Consider the following 15,317-nt stretch of genomic DNA (forward strand, 5'->3'; position numbering starts at 1 on the left):
TTATGAGGCCCAAATCCAAATTTTTGGGATATTTTGGGGTCTTTTGAGAAAGTAAGAGAATAGCCACAAAGTGAGAGAGACGAGGAAAAACAAAATTCCCATTTTTATGCAAAGCAGTAAATTTCAAACAGCAGCTTCTCATTCGTTCACCGTTGGATCAGTGTGAAATTTAGACTACAGATTCTTCTTATATTGTTCTTCATTTTGAACGGTAGAGATTTTAATTGAATGTCTGCAGAAAGAGAAATAGGCTTCGAACAACAGCTTTGTTTTTGGGTTTTTTTACCTTCCTGTTTCTCATTTATAATCTTTGGTGCTTTGATGTTTTGGGTGGTTATATGCACGTTTTTGTGTTTTATTTGAGACTCTCTTGTACCTCATTTGACTATAGTAGAGTTATTTCATTGGTTTGAAAGATTTGTGATTTTTACCTCTCACATTGAGGGGATTTTCCACGTTAAAATCTCGGTGTGCTCTTATTATTGCTTTACTTGCTATATTTACTTGTTCATAGCTGCTGTCATATTCTGTTGTGAGTGCTTCCATATTGTTCTTATGTTGGATATTTGTGTTATTTTTACTGCTAGACTCTTTCAAAAAGTTCCTTGTGTGGTTTCTTTTTCTTTATTAAAGGAGTAAAATGTAATTAAATAAATGAATTAACTCTTACAAATATAAAGAAAAATGTTTGGTTTGATTTGATTAAATCCTAAGTTTAAAAACATAAGTCTATTAGGCTCTAGTAATTTACTTTTTATATCTTCATTTCCTGTTTAGTTTGATAATGATAAAAAATATCATCTAGCAATTATTTGACGTATAGACATCATATTTAGTATAAGAAGTACCGTTAAAAGTTGATTTAGAGTATTACTCTTATTAAAATATTACTCTTAAATAAAAATTTAATAAGAAGTTTCCATGAGCTTTGTAGTTAAGAATCTTTTAGCCAAAGATACTGTATATGGAGTAATTAAAATCACCGACAGATGGGAATCGTATTGTGTGATTTTAGTGTGGCTAGTACCATTGCTATGCTTGGTCACAATCAACAATGAATTTTACAACAATTAGCCAAATCTTGTGGTTCCATCTATGATGGGGACACTTCTTCAAAAATGGATAGCCATGTCTTACCCCTTGATTTTTCTTAACTACCAGGAAGAAAATCTCATGTTTTAAATGTTGAAAACTGTGATATTCGTGGTTTGATGAACCAGAAAAGATTAAGAGAGGGAGAAAAATAATTTTTTTTGATTTGAAGAGAATGAAAATTTTTTTAATAGATATCTGTTCAGTTATTACACTTTATATACTATATTCCTTATGTACTCTTACTACAAAAAATTACAACAAATAAATCTACATCTATTATTGATAAAAAAATAATCTAGGTAACACCTTCCCACAAGCTAGAATTATATAAATCTAACAATCCTAGTTTGAAAATATTAGTAAGAAAAGGACCCGGTGGCAAAATTTTGGTAAGAAAATCAGCAAGTTGGACTTTGGAACGAATTGGCATTAGATGAATAAGAGCAGATAAATGTTTTTCACAAAAGATGTGGGAGTCGACTTCAATGTGTTTGGTTCTTTCATAAAAGATGGGATTATTGGCAATGTGAACGGCTGACTGGTTGTCACATAATAGAGTAATAGACTTTTGAAGTGGCAAACCAATGAAATCCATTAAAAAAATAATTAACTAGCTTCACAAGTCGCAACAGCAAGAGACAGCTGAAAAATGTGGTTTGCTTCTTACTCTTCCAACTAACGAGAGAGTTCCCAAGCATGAAGCAATAACCAGAAACAGAACGACGAGTATCGGCACAGGTAGCCCAGTAGCGTCGGCAAACCTGGTGAGATGCAGATTAGAAATAGAGGAGAAGAATAGACTAGTTGCATGTCTGCCTTGTAGATATCGGAGTACGCAAAAAGCAGTAGGTGAGAAGTGGTTGCACAGTCCAAAAACAGGCTCAAATTTCCCACAGCATAAGAGATATCGGGTCTAGTGTTTGTGAGGTAAAGGAGTCGGCCGATGAGTTGTCTGTAAGTAGTGTTGTCTGTTAAAATGGTACCGGATTCCTTCGAGAGTTTCTGACTATAATCAAAAGGAGTGGAGAGAGGCTTGCAATCTAGATAACCAAAATTCTTGTGAAGGTCCATGACGTACTTTCGCTGATAAATGTGAATTCCAGAGTTAGAGCGTACTACTTCCATTCCAAAGAAGTACTTGAGATCACCAAGATCCTTTATTTTAAATTTGTCATCCAAAATTTGCTTGATGGAATTAATTTTGCCAATGTCATTTAAAACCAACTCATCAACATATAGGGAATGATCATAAAAAAACTTCTTATAACCAGCATCAACAAGAGTTTGAGTGAGGTTAATGTTCCATTGTATGCTTGATTGCTTAAGCCCATATAGAAACTTTTGCAATTTACAAACCAAATCTGGTTGTGACACAGTCAAATCGGGTGGTATCTTCATATAAACTTCTTTGTCCAAATCTCCATAAAAGAAGACAGTATTGACATCCAGCTATTTCAAATGTCATGTCTTTGCTGCTGCTAATGCTAACATTACTCGTAGAGTAGTCATTTTGACAACTAAACTAAAAGTATCACCATAATCCACTCCTTACACTTGAGTAAATCCTTATGTAGAAGAGTTTCTTCTCAATTGATTTTTATTTGATTGAGATTTTATATGTACCAAGTTTTGAATGCAATTTTATTTCTATTTCAAAAGTAACTAATACCTTATCTTGTTTTATGTTTAATTTAAAAACTTTTTTTTTCTTTTCCTTTTGGTACTAGATAGTGTTTGTGGATTTTGTGATTCTTGAAGTTGATATTTTTTTTGGTTACAAGGAAGGGGCGTAATTGCATAACACTAGATGCTTCTTCGGGACTATATTCAAGGTTTTCAATGCAGTTGAGGTCTGGGTCAGATGGCAATTTTGTTTGCCTCACATAGAGCTGCACCGGGTTCAAATTCTCTTAGAAGAATATAAAATCATACTAATAATGTATACCTATATAGTGTGTGTGAGTGTATAGTGTATGAAACTAATGCCTAGAATTAAGAGTTGTCCAATCCACTTAGACTAAAAAAAAATTCAATAAAAAGCGGTGGCTCCAGCTTTTTTGGTAAGCTGAGAATTGTAAAGGGGAGAAAATAATTAAAACGAAAAAATTGTCGTTGGCTGAATTTTGTCAGAGATATGGATGGTTATAAACTTATAATTAATGAATATAGAACCTGAAATTGATGCAACTAAAAATTATAAAATGTTGTTATTGGATGATAAACCAATATACACAAATCTTAAATGAAATAATTTAAATAGAAACTCTTCTAATCATACTAAGAATAAAGAAAATTTATCATTTCTAAAAAAAATAATAATAATTTTAATACATTTATATTATAAAATGTTTAGGGAACATGTTAAATATATATGATTACATGCATATGAGTTGTAAACTCTTATACTCTCTACTTAATTAAACATTTAAAAATTTTAATTATATAATTATATCCTAAACTTTAAACTTATAAAAAAGGAACAGAGTCCACACACAATGATTATTTGTTTTGGGAAATCCATATCTATTTGTGAAATTTAAGCATAATTGCATGAGCAGATGAAACTGCTATATATATGTAAACAAGTTAAAGTGGCTATTGAAACAAACGGCCAACGGAAACAAGGGATGGATCTTTCTCTAGTTCAATGGCTCCAACACCAGAGGTGTTTCCACCCTTCAAGAAATTCCCATACCATTCTGCAGAGAGTTTTGGGTATCTCTTCAACTTTGGATCATCCCTATCAACATAGTACAGGCCAAAGCTTGCATTATACCCATCCAATAACTCAAATACATCCATGAAAGACCATGCAAAGTATCCCTTTATGTTTGATCCATCTCTGAGAAGAAAAATTTAGGATTACATGAGAAAATTATTAACACATAGAAAGCATAGGTAGTTTCCTTTTATGAGGATCTAATTCAGAATCCAACTAATCTCGTTCGAGCTGAAAAATCGGCTCACTTTAAGGTAACTCGTTAGCCAAAAATCAGTTTTCACATATTATGTAATCAAAATTTTGAAAAGTCTATTTTTAACTTTTTTAAATAAGCTAAATATAGTAGTAACTCATAAGAAAACTAAGTTCTCAATTCTATTTTTTTAACTATAAAAAAACAGCAACTACATTACCTTATGGAATCAAGCACAGCACCAATATATCCATGCAAGTATTCCACCCTTTTCACATCTTGAAGTGATGAATTCCTTGGTGTCCGTTGACCTAACAAAACAAGCCATTTATCACACTTTACCAGTGGCACTTTACCAGTGGCACAACGTATTATAATGATTTGCATTCACCCCGTTGCTGAAATAATATATGAAAGAGAGAGAGACCATTTTCATATATGAATATGGGAGGATTGCCATAAAGGGTCTTCATGATATTCAGCTCTTCACGTAAAGTCCATGGTGTGACAGGATACTGAATAAAGGTAATGCCATGTAGTTATGCAACTAAGTAATCTAAATAAGTGAACCAACAAGTTTAGAAGAATAACTACAGTATGTTTTAATTTTAGGACTATTCTATGTGTACACTAAAATCAACCACTAAAGTCAGCTACCGGTATAAAATATATGTTAGAATACAAATGCACATTAAAAATAAATTAAACCACACATGTATTTATATATAAATACATTGATGACTGATTTTGGTGTACGAATAGCATTTTTGTTAATTTTAACATTTACCTCTTCATTTGAAAACAAGGCCGGTCCAACTGCCAAAATCAGGAAAGGTGGTTAGTTATTTAAACTTGCTACCCCCAATTACTAAGGTGTAAATTATTGGAGGGTAAGGTGCTAAATGATATGGAAATTAAATTTGATGGAAACCGTTAGGATCCATGATAAGAGACGAGAAAATTCTATATTCAGAATGATAGTTGTAAATATGTGTGGAATGCAATTGGTACAGCATGCTTATATGACCATGTCCAATCTTATTCGAAATCGATTATCCTTAAACATAATGAAATACATACAGATTAGCTGTGCTGCCATGTCTGTGTCATAGTCTCGCAGATTCCTCTTCAGTGCGATAGAATTGTCTGTGATATTAAGGTTGTCGTAAAATATCACGCCTATAAAGTCACATGAACCCTTCAACTGTGCAGATTCACGGTCTGAGAAGGTTGGAATTCTGGAACCTGCATTAGTTTTCATGGAAACGGGATAGTCTCCATGCACCAAGGGTCCTAAAATCCTGCAGAATAAATTAAAAATCAACGAGTCTACAGTTTTAAAGAGAAAAACCACATAATATAAGGTCTCTATCTTACCAACCAAGGAAAAAATCGCGAGCTCTTTGAGTGGCTGCCCGGTCTTCATCTGTATCATTTGCAGGAATGAAACCGAATGAATAGACTGCAATGCCAATAAACCCATGTTGCTTGTCCTGCAATATAACTTAGCCTCTATAGAATCATGAACATTCTTTGCCCCAACAAAGGTTTCTTTATGTGGAAGAATATTCTAAATTCAATATAGAAAGACTATGAACTTCAATTAAGAGTTGGTATAAGTAACTAAGTCAAAGCTTTTTCCTTTGCAACAAGTAAATACACTATATACCTTATACTTTCTTCTATACAATCTCACAGCTGAAGAATGTGATAGCAAAATATGATGAACTGCCAAGTAAGGCTCGGTTGTGGAGTCACCCCTACTGCTGTTATATTTCTTGCAAAATGGGGGTGAGCATCGTGTAGGTGGGGTTGTTCCTTCGTCATAACCACCTATGGTGAAGACATTCGGCTCGTTCACAGTATTCCAATATAAGACTCTGTCACCGAACTCTCTGAAACACACATCTGCATAGTTTGTGAAGTCTCTTCTGCATTCACATTCAAGTGATTTTTAAATTGATATTTCTCAGTTCTTTCTACGGTTGTAAAATAAGCAATTCTGTCCTAAGCAAGAGTTTCACTGATTAATTCGAACAACACTATGTGCAAGGGTTCATGAACATACATGATTTTAGGACTAACCCATCCTCCGTATTCATCTTCGAGTGCCTGTGGAAGATCAAAATTGTGCAGTGTTACATGTGGTTGGATTCCTGCTCAATGGAATGAAGGAACATATCAGTTGAAGAAGTAGCAATACATCATATACATGGTATTTCAAATTAAGAAAACTCATCATACTTACCATTGCTAATGAGTTCATTGATGAAATTGTTATAGAATTGCAATCCCTTGGGATTGATGGGTCCTCTACCATCTGGGAAGAAAGAAAGAAGGAAAAAGCATTTTTCAAAGGCTTTACTATAGAAAATAATACTGAACATCAATTAAATTTCAATGTTTCTATCTAAAAACACAAGTTTGAGTTAGGAGTATTATATACTTGGAATCAATCTTGACCAAGAAATGGATAACCTATAGGCATCAAGGCCTGTTTCCACCATGAGTTTCACATCTTCCTGCAACATAAAATTATCAGAAACATTTGAAACTCCAGCTTGCATTTCCTCAAACACATTATGTGCATATAATCAATTTTCCACAAATTATAAAAGAAAAAACCACAATGTATGCAAATAATGGAAGAGAAGAGTATTAATGTATTATTGACCTTGTATTTGTGGTAGCCATCACAGGCTATATCTGCATTATCTCCATGCACAAACCCTGTTTTTCACTGAAATTGTTAATGTGGGAGCCCAACAATTAATTTGATTAGATTTTTTTCCCTGGCTGTGTATTAGTATTACCAGTTCCTCATAACTGATTCCCACTTAAGGAAAATTGAATCATAATGCCAATAATTGGTCATCAACTTTTTCCCTCCAACAAAATGTGGCTTAAGAATGATATAAAGATTTTGTTAGATACATTAACATATGTATGATAGACTAATTTTTTTTCACAGTACTTATCGTTAAAAATAGGAAGGAGGCCTTGGTGTAACAGTTGAGTTGGTAACCTCAAGATCATTGGTTCAAACCGTGGAATCAATCACTAGGCTCTCGTCGGGTTGGCTTGGTTAATATGCAAGGACAAATCGGGGGAATATCTGGAGTTAATATTCACATTGGTCCTTGAAATTACACTTGCAACTCAATCTAGTATTCGAAGTTTCGATTTACTCAATTGGACTAGTGTAAGTCACGGAAGTCAAGTTTGTGGACCAAATTGAGTAAATTGAAACTTTGTAGACCAGATCGAAATGCAAGTGTAACTTCGGAACCAATTTGAGTATTAAATTGGAATATATGTATACTAATAATATCTGTTACCTTTTGTACTGTAGTCCATATTAAGCAGGGAAAATCCAATATGATTTATTAACTCCCATGATAAATTGACAACCAATATGATAAACTATAACTCCAAAATTAATTACATGAACAAAGAGAAAAGCAAGAGCAAAAGAAGAAACTTACCAGCATGTGCATAAGTATCCCAAATGCTAGGAGTTCTTCCATCTTCATTAACAGCTCCTTCCCACTATATAAATACAATCATATATTAATATTTAATTATATTAATGAAAAAGTTAATTAAGATGAAGTACCTGATAAGCAGAAGTGCCTGAACCAAAGACAAAATCAGTTGGGAAGTCATTTCTGTTATAGTCATCAGCACTAAGAACTAAACTCATACCCACAAAGTTCAGAAATAATAATACTAAAAGGGTGAGCTTCAAAGCAACATTAATGCTCATCAAACCCAAACATGGTTCTGGTTTCATCATCTATCTATGTGACTATGTTAGTGTGTGTGTCTTTCTGGATCAATCCTGCTATCTTTGCAACTACATATGCTCATATGCTTATGCTAATTTTTTTTTTTTTTTGAAAGGTTGTGTCTACAACAGTGTGGATATCCCCACCTAATAATAATAATAATAATAATAATAATAATAATAATAAGTTTTGTGTTGGAAACTAAAAAATTCAATAAATAAATAATTTAAATATTTTATTCTTCTTCTAAAAACCTTAAACATTCTCCACAGTAGATTCAATATTCGGTCGATAATAAATTTTTATTATTTCAAAAAAATTATTTAACAAATTTGTTAAAAGACAATTAAATTTAAAAAATATTATATAAAACAATAATCTTTTCCTTTTATAGAAAGACTAAGTTGTCTGAAAATTTTAAAATAAATTATTCGAAAATAATGTATGTAGTTAACTAGTTATTCTAAAATTTAAATAGACAATAAATAAATAAATGAGTCAATAAATGTTCCATACTTAGCTAGTAAAGGAGACCCTACTTATCTGTGACAGAAATCTTCACGTGTCGCATTGGCTTACAGAAGTGTGACACTCCTCCATAGTTACGCCAGTAATCAGTTATCATATGCGGTGGGATTTTTTTATAAATAAATAATTTAATTATTTTATTTTTCGAAATATATAAGTTATAACGTATTTATAAATAATTATAAATATATTTTGTTTATATTATATAATTTAAAAAAATACATATATTTTATTTATCATATAAATAAGATAAATCAATGTGATACATTGTAGATGAGATACACATAATTTTTAAAAATATACTATAAATAAGATATATTTATAATTATTTCATTTACACTATAAACGAAATAAATCAATGTGATGTGAATTGATAAATATACTATAAATTGTCAAATTATATATTTTAATAAATAAAATAATTAAATTATTTATTTATAAAAAAATATCATATGCGGTGTAGTGATGTTGAAACAAAATCTCTTAAATTTAATATTAGATTTCAATCATATTAAATATATACTAAAATGGTTATTAGTATAAAATATATATTTAAATATTATTTTTATATCAAAATTAATTATTAAAATCATTCACTAATATAAAATATATATTAAAATATAAAATATCTGTAAAATGAGTTAAATAACACATATTTATACACAAAATATATAATAACTAATTTTGGTATACATCTAACATGATTGGTATACAAGATATATAATAACTGATTTTGATAATTAATTTTAGTATACAAATAACATTTTCAATTAGATTTAGTGATTATAAAATATCTTCTCATTTATATTTGTATTTAATACTAGTTTCTCCTTCAATAAGCCTCTGATTTAATTTTCTTCTTCACATAATCAATCTCCAAAGTAGATTATTCAAACTTTTGAACATGAACACTACAAAAATAAATAAACAAACAAACAACTAAACTAAACTGTTGTATTGAGTGGCCAACAGAAACATGTGATGGATCCTTATTAAGTTGTTGAAGATCTCCAACTATAGAAGTGCTTCCACCCTTCAAGAATTTGCTGTACCATTTTGCAGAGATCTTAGGATATCTCTTCAATTCAGGATCATTTCTATATATCAACATAGTATATAGTCCAAAGCTTGATTCATATCCATCCAATAACTCAAATACATCCATGAATGACCATACAAAATAGCATTTTATATTTGATCCATCTCAGAAAACTTATAATGACATAGAAAAATAAGAGATCACATTAGAAGTGTGTAATGTGACAATTCCAAAAATGGAAAATAATAATAATATTAAGAATTTAATTTTGATACACTGGCAGTGTAAAATATTTTACATAGTCATCTAATCATATATGATCTTTTAGATGGATATTCATGCAGTAAATAGAAAAGGTAGTTATTTTTAATGAGTTTGATTTATAAGTAGAAAATTGATAAATTAAGGTTGTTATGGCAGTGCCTCAATGCATCAAGCACAGCACCGGTATCCATAAAGGTAGTTGATCCTTGTCACATCTTGCAATGATGAATTGCTATTGGTTTGTTGACATAACAAGATTCAATCAAGAATATGCATAATTATTCATGTTAATCAATTTTTTAGTCACTCTAGTTCAATTACCCTAAACCATGTGACATAGTTTTTAACTCTTGGATGAGTAATTGGATTATATGTCACTTTATTTGATTTATCAGTAAACCCATAATTAATGTTAACAAATTCTAGCAATTTATAGGATAACTAGTTGTGTAGAATTACTATTTTTGTAATTGATCTTACTCTATCATTTCAGAGAGAGAGAGGGAGAGACCATTTTAATACATGAATAATGGAGGATTGCCATAGAGAAGCTTGAGTTTGTTCAGTTCCTCCACCAACTTCCATGGGGTGACAGCAATCTGAGTCAAAGAAAAGCCATATACAGTGAAGCTAAAGCAATAATCTAAATAACTGATCCAATCAATTAAGAACATAGTTACTATTTTTTTCACCTCTTCATTTGAAAACAGATCAACTGCAAAGAAAAAAAACAAAGAAGGATTGTTATTCAACTTATGGCTCCACACATTAATTTAAATGATGCAAAATTTGAAATAGTTAGACATTTCAAAAAATGATAGTGGAAAAAGGAAATGGTGAATTGAAGTAGTGCAATAAGAACTAAGAACATATGATTAAACTTACAGTAAAGCACTGAAGCCATGTCCAAGTTATAATCTCTGAGATTATTATTTAAGGCATCAGGAATTCAGGATTGTCTGTGACATTGATATTGTATTAGTGAATCACACCTATGAAGTCAGCTCAACCTTTAATTTGTTCCGACTCGCGACTTGTGAAGGCTGGAATTCATGAGCCTGCATTTCTCTTCATGGAAACTGGGTAGTCTCCACGCACCAACGGTTCCATTATCCTGCAATAAAGCAGCAGCAGGCATATAAAACTGCCATATCTTTTCTCATTTAATCAAAGTCATTGACAGAAGACAGAAACATTAAGAACTGTTTGCTTTATTTTAACATTTCTTGTTTTTATTTTTACCAAGGAAACAATGAACAAAGGGAAAAACACAGAACATGAAAATTGATTTTAGAATCTGCAACTTACCAACCAACCATATGATTATAGACTCTCTTACAAGCTACCCTGCCTCGTTCCATGTTTCTTACCGGATGACAACCAAATGTAAAGATTGATATAAGAACAAATCCATGTTGGTTTTCCTGCAATGTTACTTGTTTCTCAAGAATCATGAATATTCTTTGCCAAAAAAGTTTTTCCTTTTCCATATTTTCAAACACAAAGGTTTCCATCATAACAAATTAATACCGTTGTAGTCTTTACAGAAATTATTAAGTGATATGCACCTTGTACTTTCTTCTGTACAATCTTGCAGCTGAAGAATGAGATAACAAGATATTGTGAACTGCCAAGTAGGGCTCTATTGTTGAGTTACCCTTGTTGCCAGTTGAATGACAGAATGGGGGAGAACAGCGCCGAGGTGGGGTTGTTCCCGAATCATAACCACCGATGGCGAACACATTTGGCTCGTTTATAGTAGTCCAATACAAGACTTTATCACCAAACTCTCTAAAACACACATAGGCATAGTTTGTGAAATCCCTTCTGCATTCACATTAAAAAATTCTTTTTAACTCATAATTTTCGGCCGGCTATGAAGTATGAACTATGACTGTAGTATAATAGCATTGAATATTAAGCACAAAATACAATCATGCACAAAATGAAAATAAATAACAACTTGAACTATAGAACCACCTACTTTGAATTATGATAATCACATAGTGCCTAATGTTATAATTCGTAAGGACTAATGTTTATACAATGTGAATTCATACACTTGGAAATTTCAAGAATTAATCTCACCAATGTAATGTTGTAGGAACTCCATATTCATCCTCAAGTACTTGTGGAAGATCAAAGTTGTCTACTGTTACATGTGGTTGGATTCCTGTAAAGGGAAAAGAAATGGAATGTACATTAATTTTTGGTGACAAATGGAATGTATATTAATTGAATAAGCATAATTGATTCCAAAACCCTTTTTCTTAAAAAGGAATTTCTAGAACCATTGCTAATGAGCTCATTGATAAGATTGTTGTAGTACTCCAATCCCTTGGGATTCACAAGTCCTCTGCAATCTGAAAAAAAAAAAAAAGCATTTTCGAATGCATAATTAAAAATAAAGGCAAAGTAGAGAAAGAGCAATGATAATATAAAACAAAAATTAGGGTTCATAGCATAATACTTGGTATGAGTCTAGACCAAGAAATGGAGAATCTATAGGCATCAAGGCCTGTTTCCACCATCAGCTTAACATCTTCCTGTATTACAACACAACTTGAATTTTAAACTATTGTGTGTACTATATTGAATGCATAAATTTGAGACATTCTTTTTTTTTTTTTAATTGTAAGAAAGAAAATCGAAGATTAATAGCATAGTAGAGTACTTTACCTCATACTTGTGGTAGCCATCACAGGCTACATCTCCATTTTCGGTCCCTTCAAACACACACAACTAGAATAAGATTTCCGCAGTGTTTAGTGAGCTAAATTAATTATACTATATAGTATAAATTTAAAAGTAGTATATCATTTATAAAAAAAATTTATAATTTGTATATAATTCAATATAATTATTCAAAAATAAAAAAAATAAAAAAAAATATACAACAACAAAAGTCTTGTGAAGTTGATCTTTTTCTTAATTATTGCCTTATGTATGTTTTTTGATATTTTTATATAATAAAAAACTGTTTTATATACTTTATCATAAAATATTATCATTCTAAAAAGATAAATTTCTTTTTATTTATTAGTGTGAATATTTTCTAAAAATAATTTATTTGGACTTTGAAAAATAAATTATATTTATTTGTTAAAAATGAGAATATAAAAAATTTAGTATACCTTTATAAATATACTTTATTAATCATGATATATTAAAATATATGCATAGTAAATAAGTTATTCTATCATTATATACTTCAAATATTTGTCACTGAAAATTCTTATTATTATAGTTTTAATATAGATATTAATTATATTTAACCGTTACTTTTTAATTTAATTGAGTAATAATAGGTATTAAATTGAATCACTTTTGTATCATTATTGTGTAAAAAAAAATCTATTATTTTATTTTGCAAAATTATAAAATTACCATCTATGCAAAATTGCTAATATAGCATAATTATAGAAACTAATATGTCATAAGTTTATTGAGTAATTATAGGTATTAACTTTAATTATTTTTGTATCGTTACTATGTAAAAATCTATTATTTTTATTTTGTATATTTATAAAATTACCATTTATACAAAATTGTTGACATGGCATAATGATAGAAACAAATATATCATAAGTTTATTTTATAATAGATTTGAGGTAATGACCAAATCAGTACTCAAAAGATTCAAACGCTTACATTTTGGTACCTGACTATTGTTATTGACAAAATGGTACTTGAATGTTTTAAAAATTTGCCAAGTGTGTCCTCGTGCTTGTCGGACTATAGCTCCGGTGAGTACAATACTTATGTGGACACCAATTTTTGCTGACAAGAGAAGTTTTATTTGAGTTGGAATTTGTAATTAAAAATGTCATTAGCCTACCTAAAAATTAACCTAATTCAATTTAATTTTTGCTCCAATTTAATTTTGTCCTAAAACCCAATTTTGCTCTCTTCGTTCACTTCTAGTACAGGATCTAAAATTGGAAAATGCAAGCAATTAGGGCTCATGGAAAAGCTGCAACCATGAGAAAGCAGTCATCAATTCAAGCCTTCGACGTGGATAGTGGTTCAGGAATTGTGAGTAAAACCTACAACGGCTGTTGCTTTTGTCCCCTTTCAGTGGTTTAATTGAAGTCGAAGATAAGTAGCAACCCTGATAGATGGTTTCTATGTTGTCCTATGTGGAAGGTAAGCTTAGAATGTTGATGGATATGTGACGAAATAATGCAATCTTTCTTGGTTTGTTGTCTCTACTTATTCAGTTTTAGTTTTCAATCGTCCTCTGATCCATGAAATTTTTGTGCCGTGCTAGAACATAGAAATACGTTGTGGATATTTTCAATGGTTGGATGAAATACAAGAGCAATGTGTGGAAGGAAATTTTTTTTCGAAGAATAGTAACATGATGGGCAAATCAGAACCAAAAAAGAAAAACAGAATCAATCTGAAGTGTGGGGCTGGCCATGAAATTGATAGGATGATGATGGTGCTATCTGTGGTGAATGACATGAAAGAGCATATGAAGAGGGTTGAGTTGTTCCTGATTTTTATTTGTATATTGATTGTATTAAATCTGGCTTTGAGTATGTCTTATTTGGCTAAGTAGGTAGACAATGGACAATTTAAGAGTTTAAGAATGACATTTTATTTCTTTGTAATGTTCTCCTCATTGTAATTGAGATGAATTAATGGATGCTATGTTATTCTTGTTCTGTGACTGAGTTATTATTATTGTGATGTGAGCAAGCTATATGGAAGATAGGTAAGCATTTAAGAAAGGATGCCATAAATAGAAGCTAAATAAAACACCTGTGTCATAACATGAAATAATAATCCATAACTATTTAGAGTAACATAATTCAGACCCAAAATAACATAAGCAAGTCCCAAAAAAAACTAAGATGGCATAATGACACTTATGTTCATAGCAAGTACTACTAACCCAAAATGACACTAACAAAATTACAAAAAATTTGGTTAGCACTTAACATGTCATAATAGCACTTAGGTGCATAGTAGCTACATCAGGTCTAACATGGAACTAAAAACAAATTGAAAACCCAAGATTCTGAGGTCACTTCTTGTCATTTGCAGATTGCTTTGATGGTGGTGGTCCAGATGGCTCTTTCTTCTTCAAGGATGGGGTGGGCATGAAGCCTGTGAACTTGCTCTGTGTGGCTGGGCTTGTTGCTGCCATAGTTTCCCTAGTCATAATTGGTGACTTGGTGGCCTAAATAGAGCTGAAGGTTGAGCTTGAAGAGTGGGCCTAACTAATGGATCTTGTAGCATTGACCCAGACCTACTACATGGTCCTGCAGCACTGGTTGGTGAGGGTGAAATCTGAGATTTAAACCCAACAGCATGCCTAACAACCCTAAGTTGAGCAGAGGGTGGTGGTGCAGCTGCAGCATTTTATGTGGGAGTGGGAGGTGTTGTTGAGGTTGCTGTCAGTCCTCTTCAAGTAGTGTTGTCTCTTCCTCTTGGCAGAATTGGGTTGTCCCTTACAAAAGTAAGTCTGCCTCTCCTTGTTGGTGTTGGTGTTGTTGGCCTTGTTGCCACTGGAGGTGCTGGTTCTGAGCTAGTTGCTAGTCTCACCAAGGTGGGTGCTGTTGGTGTAGTGGATACTGCTGGTGTAGTGGCTGTAGACACATCATTGATTAGGGTCATTAGTTAAAAAAAAGCTTTCACAGTTCCAGGTCTAACATTTTGGAAACAATAAGGAAGGCTAAA

General features: G+C 31.6%; 1 protein-coding gene and 1 pseudogene across 2 annotated transcripts; both read right to left on the reverse strand.

The window, feature by feature from the left end:
* Positions 1 to 3,594: 3,594 nt before the first annotated feature.
* Positions 3,595 to 7,900, reverse strand: LOC112696889 (hydroxyisourate hydrolase). Of its 2 annotated transcripts, XM_025749818.3 has the most exons (13): positions 7,627 to 7,900; positions 7,496 to 7,559; positions 6,685 to 6,740; positions 6,457 to 6,532; positions 6,259 to 6,330; positions 6,079 to 6,166; positions 5,680 to 5,941; positions 5,388 to 5,503; positions 5,091 to 5,311; positions 4,798 to 4,826; positions 4,438 to 4,525; positions 4,231 to 4,321; positions 3,595 to 3,937 (listed from the first exon to the last, which is right to left on the reverse strand). In XM_025749818.3, exons 1-13 carry the CDS (start codon positions 7,804 to 7,806, stop codon positions 3,691 to 3,693), a joined length of 1,590 nt encoding a protein of 529 aa, XP_025605603.1. In that variant the 5' UTR covers positions 7,807 to 7,900; the 3' UTR covers positions 3,595 to 3,690. The 2 variants fall into 2 exon arrangements, 1 of the variants encoding a protein (XP_025605603.1); XR_011862452.1 differs by lacking the exon at positions 4,438 to 4,525.
* Positions 7,901 to 9,157: 1,257 nt separating this feature from the next.
* Positions 9,158 to 12,381, reverse strand: LOC112696890 (hydroxyisourate hydrolase-like; annotated as a pseudogene).
* Between the last annotated feature and the right edge of the window lie 2,936 nt (positions 12,382 to 15,317).

Source organism: Arachis hypogaea, chromosome 6 (genome assembly GCF_003086295.3).
Source record: "Arachis hypogaea cultivar Tifrunner chromosome 6, arahy.Tifrunner.gnm2.J5K5, whole genome shotgun sequence".
NCBI lineage: Eukaryota > Viridiplantae > Streptophyta > Magnoliopsida > Fabales > Fabaceae > Arachis > Arachis hypogaea.